Here is an 11,276-nt window from a genome sequence, read left to right as displayed (position 1 = left end):
CCCTTTAGAAGCACACTCCATCCTCACGGGCTCAGCAAGCTCTTCGATGGTCTAGGCATGGCAGGAGAGGAGCTGAAAATACTTGAAGGTCAGAGCCAGAAGATAATTCAGACATCACTGCACCAGACCCACTCTGTGAAACAAAGATTCTGAGTTCCCATGAGGACAGGCCCCTTGGGAGGTGGATAACTTCATGACTGGGTATACTGACTTTTGAGTCAGTTGTTCTGGCTCTTGATCAGCCATTTATAGTGTGCCAAAGGGCTCATTTCTTAATCTTTCTGAGGTCATTTTTATTGTCTGTAAAGGGGAAGTGCCCATCTCCTAGAGTAGTTATGGTGATTACTGGAGAAGATATAAGGACAGACATGTAGTAACAATTCTACCCGCGGAAGTCACTGCCAATGCTGCTTTGCTGATGGACAGTCACAGGGGTAGGAAAAGGGAGAGCCCAGGCTCGACTCCATGACTCCTGACCCAGGCCCATGTAGATGACAGTTCAGTCTTAAGAGTCAGTCCCACTGAGAAAAATTGAATATGTGTGAACTTGGGCTGAGTAGGAAATGAACAATGACCCACTGCATGTACTTTTTCAGGATCTTTTTCATCCTGTCTCATTTAGTGGCAGGGTAACCATCAGCACTGTGTACTCATCTCCACAGGATAATTTTGTAGGAGTGAAATTTCTGGGTCAAAGAAGTGGTGCAGCTTTACAAATTTTGATACTTCTTCCCAAACAGCACCCCAGAGAGATTTTTAAAAATTATTTTATGGTCCCACCATAGTACCAACCCTGAACATTGTACACTTTCTTCTATCTTTGTCAAAAAATAAGTGAGAAATCTCATTATTTACTTTTGCAATTCTTCAATGAAAGGAGAAGTCATTGTCTCTTCATTTGTTGGTTATTTATTCTTTTCTAAACTGGCAGTTTGTGTCCTTTCCTTTTTTTTTTTCCTCCTATTGATTAAGAAGAAAATAATCTTTTTCTCCATTTTGGATTGGGAATATCATTTCTGGTTGGTGCAAATGAGGCCCTGTCTAAACCCACATCCAGGTATCTTTAAGATTATCTAAAAGATTATCTAAAAGATCTAAGATATCCAAAAGATTAAAATGGAGGCTCTGGGTGGCTCCTGGAGTTGTCCGGGCAAAGGCCACGGGTGGGACCTTTGTGTTGGAGACTATTCATAAGTCCAATAACCATATTTTTCTAGTTTCTCTGATGCTTTTACATCTTGGGGTTTTGCTGACCGTGGAGGGACTGCCCCTCCCAAGCTAACTAATTCCTACAGATAGCAATGGGCTGGCCTGAGATCTGCTTTTCATATGCAAACCAATCACCCAGAGTCCACCCCCACACCTTTCTTTGCCAGGACCTCTCGCTTTCAGGGCCACTATTCCCTTGCCCTAATCACCCCAGTGCCAGAACCAGACAACCAGGGATGATTCCCAGGATTCCCAATTCCCACTTCCCAGGGCCTACTGAAATGTATTCAAACTAGCCAGTCCTAAACCTGCTTACCCTGCCTCTCCTCTTCCTTCCCATGGAAACCACAAAAAAGGCTCTTGCTCATCTTCCCCCCTCTCCCTTGACCTCCTGATTGACCTTGTGTGCCCCCTCCTGTTGGGATCTGTGAATATAATAAACTGTGTTTTCAATGGCATCTGTTTTCTCATCTATTGGCCTTGCAATACCCGAATAATAATAAAACCCACATTTTAAAACAATAAGCATCACCTGCACTCAGTGCAGCTGGATCGTCCTGTGGTGTTTCTCTAGTTGGATGTTTTTCCACTCTTTCTTCAAAATTCCCACCCTTTCTCAGCCCCACACATTTAATGACATCACAGTGTACTCATGGGAGCCAGTAAGCAATGCCTCCCTTATCTTCTCCGTCTTCCTGTCTCTGGACTCATCTTCCACATCTCCTCTCCTGTCATGATGAGGCAGCATCCTTCTTCCTGCACTGATAAGCTTTTTTCCTCACCTTCGCTTACTCCTTCCTCCTGTAACTTCCTCTTCTTGGAGTCACTTGAGAGTATTCTCATCTGCTAGTCCCTTCTATAGAAACCTTCCTTTGACCCCACACTCCCTCCAGCCACCATCCTATTTTCCAACCTTTCATAGCCAAACTTCACAAAAGATTTATCTGCACACTTTCCACTCAAATTCACACTGATATGCTTCCTGATCTGCCAGCTCCATTGACTTTGCTCATCAAGATCACCAAACACATCCATGTTGCCAAATTCAATCACTTTTTTTTTTCTTTATCTTGCTTCCGGAAGAGTAGTCAAAAATATTTGTTTTTGAACAAACCTTACTCAATTTATCAGAAGTTCCCATTTTCTTGGAATGCTCTTCTCTCAACTTTTAAGCATGGGTAGGAGATTTGATCTTAATAATCTTGACAGCTGTCACTTACTAAGTGCCTCTCTTGGGCCAGACACTGTACTGAATGCTTTTATGTTTATTGTGTGATACAATAATTGCTACAACACTATTACCAATAAGACTGTAGGTCAGAAAGATTAAGTTGCTTCCCTGAGATTACCCAGCTAGCCTGTGTTAAATCCATACTAAAGTGCATATCTTATTCAGATGTACTCCTGTGATGCATTGCACTCCTGGGGATAAAAAACATTCCATGCTTAGCAATGAAAGGTAGGTGGTTTTGGGTCCTTTTTTCAGGTAATGAAGCTAAAGTGTGAAGAAATTTGAAAAATTGATTAAACAGAATACAAAGGATTTTTGTGAGAGTGCTGTGTATTGGGAGGGGGTAGAAAATGAGTCAAGGGGGAAGGCCTTTCCAAGAGAGGGTCACCACCAGCCTTACCTATAACTGCTTATCCCAATCTGAGCCCCCACTTCATGAGGCCCCAAATACACGTGGGGGACTTGCAGGTAGCACATCCATTCTCTGGCTGGTGGCCAGTTAGGAACTCTGTTGCATGTGATTTATTCCTAGCAGCCTCCATGAACCCCTCCTTTGACCGGCAGCCACATAGCCTTAAGGCTGAGGCAGGTGAGTTTCACACCATGTCCTGAATACTAACACCTGCTCCTGTTGGGGCAGTCTGGCTCAGGTGAATTCCAGGGCCCCAGGCTGTTCCCTGCTTAGTCTGGATGTGGACACGCCAGGTTTGGGGGTGGGAGAAGGAGGTATAGGAGTTGGTTCAGGAGCCTGAAGAAGTATAAACAGCCTTTCTCTCACATGATAGGTGGCAAGTAGAAAGGCCTAGATGGCTTGCAGAGACTTTGGTCGGTAAAATAATATGCCCCCTTTTTCAAGAGGAGCTCTGTTGCCACTTGGCCAAAATGATTAACACAAATTAGCAGCATGAGTCTGTGGTCAGCAAAATAATGACTTCCCAAGATGTCTGTGTCCTAGTCCCCAGAATCTGTGAATGTTACCTTACATCGCAAAGGGGACTTTGCAGTACCATTAAGTTTAAGACTTTGATATGAGGTTATCTGGGCAGGCCCATGAGCTAAGGGATTCAGGCAGCCCTCCAGAAGCTACAAAAGGCAAGTCAAGGGATTCTTCCAGAGGGGACTAACCCTCATGACACCTTGACTTTGGCTCAGTGAAATTAACTTCTGATTTCTGGCTTCCAGAGCTGTAAGAGAGTAAGTTGGTACTTTTCGAGCCACTAAATTTGTGGTAATTTTTCAGAGCAATAATAGGAAACTAATATAGAATCTAATTGGGGTCTCCAGGCAACACTGTGTCAGCACCTGCCCCTTTTGGGATGACAGTGAAATCATGTATCTCAGAGATAGGGTGCTGGCTGAAATCAAATTTTATTTGATCCATGGATATTTATTACCCGAGCACCTACTGTGTCCAAGCAGCATTCTAGGCGTTAGGAATACAGTGGGGAAGAGAATAGATATATCTGCTCTCCAGGGACTTACCCAACAGTGGGGGAATCAAGCAGTATATTAGTGCACAGCAAAACAAGGTGCTTTCAAATGTTGGTATCTAGGAAGCCCTCTTTGAGGTGGTGGCATTTGAACTGAGGTTTGAAGGATAAAAAAGACATCTGCATGAAGATCTATGGGAGTGCATCATGTGTGCATTTAGGCAGAAGGAACAGCCATAAGGAGACAAAGCACTTGAACTGTTCAAGAATAGACAGGAAGTATGACTGGAGCCTAGAAAATGACAGAGAGAGAGAGAAGGGAACAGAAGAGATCTGTGGGGCCAGAAATTTCTAGGCCTGGAAGACATGGTGAGCAGACCAATCTTATTCCAAAAGGGATAAAGATGCCATTACAGAGTTAAAACAAGGTAGTGTTGCAAGCTTTCAAGAGTATGGCTTTTTAAAAGAATTTCAGCAGCTTTATGGAATAGGGGTGAGGGGTAGGCAAGGAACTACAGAATGGCAATAGAAGCACCATTGGAGAGACTTCCTTGGCTGCGAATGGTGGGTGGAGGTGGAGGGAAGTGGGTGGAGTCACATGGAGATAAGTGGCACGTGTCAGTGGACAGAAGTGGATGGAATCAGTGCAAGTGGGTGGAGTCACATGCGTTGGTAGAGTTACTATTAGGGTAGTAAACAAAGGGGCTTGAGGATTATCCCAGCGCCTTGCTGCTTAAGATAGCGGGTCACTTACTGAAATATAGTAGACTGGGGACGTGTTTGGGGCTGGATCTCTTTCTTACTGTGCTAAAATACAGCCTAAACAAATCAGTCCACTTCATTTGTAAGTTTTAGCCAAACTCTGGGGACTTCAACCTAGTGAAGGTGGTGTGTAGAGTGGTTAAATGTAGTCTCTGGAGTGAGAGTGCCTGGGATCATATCTCAAGGGCTTTCTGGCTATGTGGTCCTGACTGGTTGCTTAACCTCTCTTTGCCTCAGATCTCTCATCTGTAAAATGGGGATAATGAAAGTAATGTGAGAATTACATGACTGTGTGGCATGTAGTAAACACTCATTAAATGTTTCAGTTATGGCTTCGCTTGCAACCCTGAATTCCAGGCCAAACAGCTTTTCTAAGGCAGCACCAACCACGAAAAAGAGGTAATGCAAAGAACAGGGCCAAAGACTTTCAGGAGTTTTTAATTATCCAGCCTCCACCCACTGCAATGATCTATCATTTTTTTTAGAGCAGATCCACTTAGAAAATGATGCCAGGACGTGGAAAATGGCTCTTAGCTTTGGAGAAGTTACAGTTCTTCCTTCACTTTTGGTTTCTTCTCTTCTTTTGGAGGTCCCTTTGGCTTAGCCACTTTCTCCTCCTCCTCCTTGGCTGGTTCCTTTTGCCCAGCTGGCTCTTCCAGCTTTGTCACATTCTCTATCCCAGGCAACTTCTGGTCACGTAACTCTTTCTTGATAATAGGTACTTCCTTTTTCTCAGCTAATGCCTCCTCTTCTGTCACTTTACTTTGCTCAGTAGACAATAGCTATTCAAGAAAAGAAGGGAGGGAAGAAGTAGGATAAAGAAATAAAGAGGGAAGACATATGTGGTAATTGTGATTATAATTACCAAGTCTTCTTTTCCTGGAAATGCCCAGAGAGAGGCACTTGGAGCATCCTCATAGATGCCAGAGCCCAACTGTGGTTTTGCCCCTCTGGAAAGAAAGCCCTTGTGGAACCTCCTTCCTCCACTCTAAGGCCACATGTGTGGCTGCCCCAGCTCTAACTCCAGGGCTGGGCATGTGACCCAGGCCTATCATGAATCCCTATCCAGGACATTTCCTAGGACTACTAAGAAGTAGGGGCCTGCTTGCTTTTTTTTTTTTTTTAATTTTTTTTTAATGTTTATTTATTTTTGAGAGAAAGAGACAGAGCATGAGTGGGAGAGGGGCAGAGAGAGACACAGAACCGGAAGCAGGCTCTAGGCTCTGAGCTTTCAGCACAGAGCCTGACACGGGGCTTGAACTCACGAGCAGTGAGATCATGACCTGAGTTGAAGTCAAGTGCTTAACCGACTGAGCTACCCAGGCACCCCTTTTCTTTCTTTTTTAAAAAAAATTTTTTAATGATTACTTATTTTTGATTGATGGAGAAAGAGAGAGAGAGAGAGAGAGAAAGAGAGAGAGAGAGAGAGAACAAGAACAAGTGGACAAGGGGCAGAGAGAGACTGAGACCCAGAATCCAAAGCAGGCTCTAGGCTCTGAGCTGTCAGCACAAAGCCTGATGTGGGGCTTGAACTCACAAACCATGAGATCATGACCTGAGCTGAAGTCAGATGCTCAACCAAATGAGCCACCCAGGCACCCCTAGGCACTTGCTTTTTAAGCTGGGAAGATATTAGTTTAGAGCTGTGGGGAAATCTTTGACCCTCCATGGGGAAGTGACTGCTTGGGAATAAGGCCAACAAAGGTAAAACAAAGATGGGGAGACAGAAAATGAGTTTGAGCTTCTGAATCTACCTGATGTTCTAGCAGTTATATGGATTAAGTTCCCATTGTTGCCTAAACGAAAGAATCCTGTTTCTGATATTTGCAAACCAAAGGGTCCTAACTAATAGAGATGGTACCTTCCTGCAGATGGTCTCACTGAAGCAGGAACAGGATTCAGAGAGAATGGGGATTGTCATCTCATCCATTAGGAAAATAATGCCAGAGAGCTGGATCCTGTCAAGACATCTGGTTACTGACTCAGGAACAGAGGCCAGGGAAGCAACCTTAGGAGACCTCAGAGCCTTTGTCTTTCCCTTCTTTTTTTTTTTTTTTTTTTTTACAATTTTTTTTCAACGTTTATTTATTTTTGGGACAGAGAGAGACAGAGCATGAACAGGGGAGGGGCAGAGAGAGAGGGAGACACAGAATCGGAAACAGGCTCCAGGCTCTGAGCCATCAGCCCAGAGCCTGACGCAGGGCTCGAACTCCCGGACCGCGAGATCGTGACCTGGCTGAAGTCGGACGCTTAACCGACTGCACCACCCAGGCGCCCCTCCCTTCATTTCTAAAGTCTGCCATTTCTACTTCCTTGTAATAAGTGCCCTTGAAATAAAGTCATCCAAAATGGGTAGTTGTTCACCGAGTCGTCAATGATCTCCAGAGTACAAGATTATGGGACTTTTGGCACACCCTCTCCTAGTCCTTTGAGTTCTTGATGTTCTATGTGAGACAGAATAATCCAGGTACTGTTGTTTCACCTTACCCCATCCTCATCCTCAATCCTGGTCTTGATTTGAGTTTCCAGGAAGTCAGAAAAGCCCTTCAGGGTATGTTCTCCCTTATACACTACGGCCTAGGAAGAAAATGGAACAAGGTCAAGACAATATCCTCTTCTTGCAAAATATTCAGGGATTGCTATGTAAGATAAGTCCAGGGTCAAATCCCTAACAACCTGAGTACAGGGAGTAGGTTCTTTAACCTCTCTGAGCCTCCATTACCATGGCTCTAACATAAGAATAATAAAAACTCTTCCACCATAGGGCTATAATGTAGTGCTTCACAGCACGGACCTCGGAGCATACTGTCAAGGTTCAAACCCTGTTTAACCTCTCTATGACTCAGTTTTTCTATCTGTAATGTGAAGATAACAACAGTACCTACCATATATGTTGTTATAAGAATTTATTGAATTACTATATGAAAAGCACTTAAAACAGTACCTGACTCATAGTGAGTACTACATATAGTTGACATTATTATCATAAGAAGAAGAAGAAGAATAGTTCTTATTTTACAAAGCATCTGATCCATGATCATTGCTCAGTCAACACTAGTTCCTTTTCCTTTTTTAGTCTTTAAGAAGATTATGAGCTGTTTACTGCCCACTGGTTGTCTAAACTCCCTTTCAGATAACTAAAGACTTAAGATAGCTCCACCCTCTCAACTCAACCTCATTTTGTACCACTCCTCCACATGCATCTTCTGTACCAGAAGGATGGCATCTCCTTCAGAGTGCTATGGCCACCCTTCTGCCCACATCCTCGTGCATATTATACTTCCTATGTGTAGTTCACATCCCTCTTCTAATCTGATTTAAATCCTCAGCATTCTTCAAAATCTCATGTCTCCATGAAATATTTGCCTTCCAGAATCTGTCCCCTTCAATTCCAATTGCATGTAGAGGTGGGCCTACATCATGACTTCTCTCCCACACTCAGTCATACTCTTCTTGGGAGCAGGAATCTTGGCTTGCTTTGTTTTGATGGACACCCTTCTCCAGGTGCCAAAGCAGAGCAGCATGGAGAGTATGTTCCATGACATTGATGATGCTTGCTGATTATAATACTGAAGTATAAAAGACATTAACTGCTTTTCTATCATGTGATCTTCCTTCTTCTCATAGCACCCCACCCTCAATATTCACGTAGAAATTCTCCCCACCTTATTCCATATAGTCTGGGTAGAGCTCAGCCCCAGTACCAGAGGAAACTGGGCCTGACTAATCAAGACACTCACATCAGCCTGACTACACTGACTGGGTAAGGGAAGAGCATCTAACCCAAGCTGGACCCAATTACAGCAAGTATTGGGACTTGTGGGGAAGCTAATGGAAAACACTCTTCAACCTGAACATGAGAAGATAATAGGGGCTTGAGCTGAGGATGTAGCTGTTTGGGTAGAAGGCAGAGTTGGAGATAGGGAGAAACTGGTTCTCTGATTATGACATAATGGCATTTCCAGGTATGTGGGTCCCAAGAGCTCCTCACTTGTTGAGAGTCGGTGGGGAAGAGCCTGAAGAAGGGGTACCGGTCCAAGTACATCAGCTGAATGTCATTTGCCATAATGTCAATCTTGGCAATGGTGACTGTTGAGTGGTTTTGATACTTTCTGCCCAACTCCTGCAACACTGGGAAGAGTTCCTTACACTTTTCTGACCAGGGTGCATCTGAAAGAGAAGGGCCATTGCTCAAGTTCACACTAATAAAACTGAAAGTCAATACTACCCCCATAAACACCATCACCATATTTTACTAATGGTTCTGTTGCTTTGCAAATTGCACTCTTTAACACCGTATTACATTATTTTACATTTCAATCACAGCACCTGGTCATTATTAAATAAATTACAAAAAAACTGATATAGTCCCCTTCCACCCAGACACTAACACTTTAAGCATGCTGGAACATTTTCTTCTATTCTTTGTTTCTCCTTTGACATAGATTTCCACTCCAGTTGAAGAGAAAAAAAAAACAAGAAAAATATTTATGCTAGATGATTCCTCATGTTCTACCAGAAATCGTGTGTGTGTGTGTGTGTGTGTGTGTGTGTGTGTGTGTGTGTGTGAATATGAGAGAGAGAGAGTGAGAGAGCACAAGAGTTTTCCAACAGAAGTTAAGCTCACAGTCCAAGGTCACCCAGGTAATTAAGCAGAAAGTGGGATTTGAAGTCAGGCTTCTTTGACTTGTGACTATTATAGTACACTGCCTTTTAGTCCCATGGTAGAGAATGCACCTAAGAGGTTGAATAGGAAGTTGTAACAAGTACAATGACCCCTGGAAAGGGGACTTCCTTAGGGACAGTTCCTTTAAGCTTTGAGTCTGGCCCAAGCACCTAGCCCTCTGGAGAGAATCATGGACCAGCTCCAGCATGAAAAGAAACTGAACCTTCCCTGCTCTTTGTGGTCGCATTAAAGTTTCTGGCTCTGTGGGAGGGGTGGCTTTCAGGGCCCTGACACTCTACATTTGGATGATCATCCCTCCATTTACAAACCAAGTGCCTCCATGACCATCTGCTCTCCCTGCAGCTCCCCTGGAGCCCAATGGGCCCTGGGTTGGAACAGGAGGGGGCATAATGGTCACAGTCCCAGGGGGCCAATCTGAGAGGCCTGCTTCCAAGAAAATGAGGCTGCTCTTGCCTTTTACCAGAGCCAAATGAGCGTTCTCATAACTCCAGTGTCAGGTAAGTATAGAAAAGCCGCCCACCCTCTCACGTAAAGGGAACAGATCATGGTTATTCAACCACGCAGACCTTAAACACCTCACCCTGTGGATGAGAGTCCATTTCAGTGAGATTTTTAAAGGTCTGCACATTGCATTCCAGCCCTCAGGAAGTAATGGCATCAGAGCTTGATTTGAATTTTTTGCCTTGCAGTGAATTTACTGTGTGACCTAGGGTAAGGTAATTAGTCTTTCTGAGACTAAATTCCCTGATTTGTATCATGGAGAAATCCACTGGACCTTCCTAAGAGGCTTGTTTTGAGGAGGAAAAAAGAGCAGGTGTGTGAACAGCCAACTCATGTCGGGCTCATTGTAAGTTCTCAGTAAATAGTAAATAAGAGAGATGTCAGAAGTAACTTCATTATCACCCTTCTCTGTATCTTAGAGTAGGAGTGAAGTCCCCAGTTTGGACTCTCACATGCAAATCAGAAAGAGTAGAGAAAGGGCAATAGTCCTTAGGCAAGCACTGGAAATAATTACAACAACAATAGCAGCAGCAATAATAGCTGTTATTTATCAAGTGCTTGCAATATGCCACACACTGCTAAGCTCTCTTCCTACAGGATTTGAGTCTCCAGTTTGGCCACACCAACTCAGGTAGGTTAAATACAGGCCATTTGATAAGTTACTTAAAGTCAGAACTGCTCTTCTGTACAGCAGTTACCAGCCAAGGCACTGAGGTCAGGCTGCCTAGGCTCCAATCCCTATTCTCAGTACTTAGTCACTGCCTGACTTTGGAGAAGTTTCTTCACCCACCTGAGACTCTGTTTAGTCATATGCAAAGTGAGAGCAATAGTAGTAGCTACTTTCAAAAGTGTGTCGTGAGGATTAAATGAGATAAAGTATAGAATGGCTCAGCAGAAGGCCTGGTATACCATAGCATTGAATCAGTGTTAGCCATCAGCATTATTATTGTTGTAAAAGCCATAGACCTGAATTATATGGACGGTATTTCACATGTTCCAATAATTAGATTTTCAGGAAGAGTTGCACTGTGGGTGATAGCATCTTAATCCAAACTCTTTGGATGTTAGAAAACCATCCTTCACATAGTGTTTTGATAGATTTTTGAGTTTTGGGGGCCCAAGAATTCAGGAGCAACACTTGAAAAAGTAATGTCTGGGCCACTGCTTTCTATGGCCTCTGCAGAGATACTTACAGAACATCACAAATACATCCCTTTCCTTGTCAAAGACCACCACATTGAAGTTCTTCCCAACGAGTTGCTTAACTGGCCCCTGGTCCCAATATTTTGGAATCTCTTCACTGGATTGATGTTTCTAGGAAGCAAATTTGAGAGATCTGACAGTTGCCAGAAAAGGGTTGGCAGTTGGGGCTCCCTGCCCCAATGGGAAACAATGGGAAGTTTTCTCTTGTTCTTAACAAGAGCCTTGGGAAAGAGTTTGAAATGCTCATGTTCAG

At 43.7% G+C, this 11,276-nt stretch overlaps 2 protein-coding genes across 6 annotated transcripts in view; one reads left to right on the top strand and one right to left on the bottom strand.

Moving 5' to 3' along the window:
* Window positions 1–11,276, top strand: part of ACSM5 (acyl-CoA synthetase medium chain family member 5) — a 181,070-nt gene that overhangs the window by 105,185 nt on the left and 64,609 nt on the right. The window lies entirely within an intron of this gene.
* Window positions 5,055–11,276, bottom strand: part of PDILT (protein disulfide isomerase like, testis expressed) — a 42,880-nt gene continuing 36,658 nt past the window's right edge. For both annotated transcript variants that reach the window (XM_003998790.5, XM_045048153.1), the window contains exons 9-12: window positions 11,014–11,134; window positions 8,624–8,802; window positions 7,120–7,209; window positions 5,055–5,414 (exon numbers count right to left, since the gene is read on the bottom strand). In XM_003998790.5, the coding sequence (XP_003998839.1) occupies window positions 5,178–5,414; window positions 7,120–7,209; window positions 8,624–8,802; window positions 11,014–11,134 (627 nt within the window). In that variant the 3' untranslated portion in view covers window positions 5,055–5,177. The remainder of the gene's footprint in view (window positions 5,415–7,119; window positions 7,210–8,623; window positions 8,803–11,013; window positions 11,135–11,276) is intronic.

The sequence above is a fragment of the Felis catus genome, chromosome E3 (genome assembly GCF_018350175.1).
Source record: "Felis catus isolate Fca126 chromosome E3, F.catus_Fca126_mat1.0, whole genome shotgun sequence".
Lineage (NCBI taxonomy): Eukaryota > Metazoa > Chordata > Mammalia > Carnivora > Felidae > Felis > Felis catus.
Note: the sequence above shows the minus strand (reverse complement) of the source record. Positions and strands in the feature narration are given on the sequence as shown.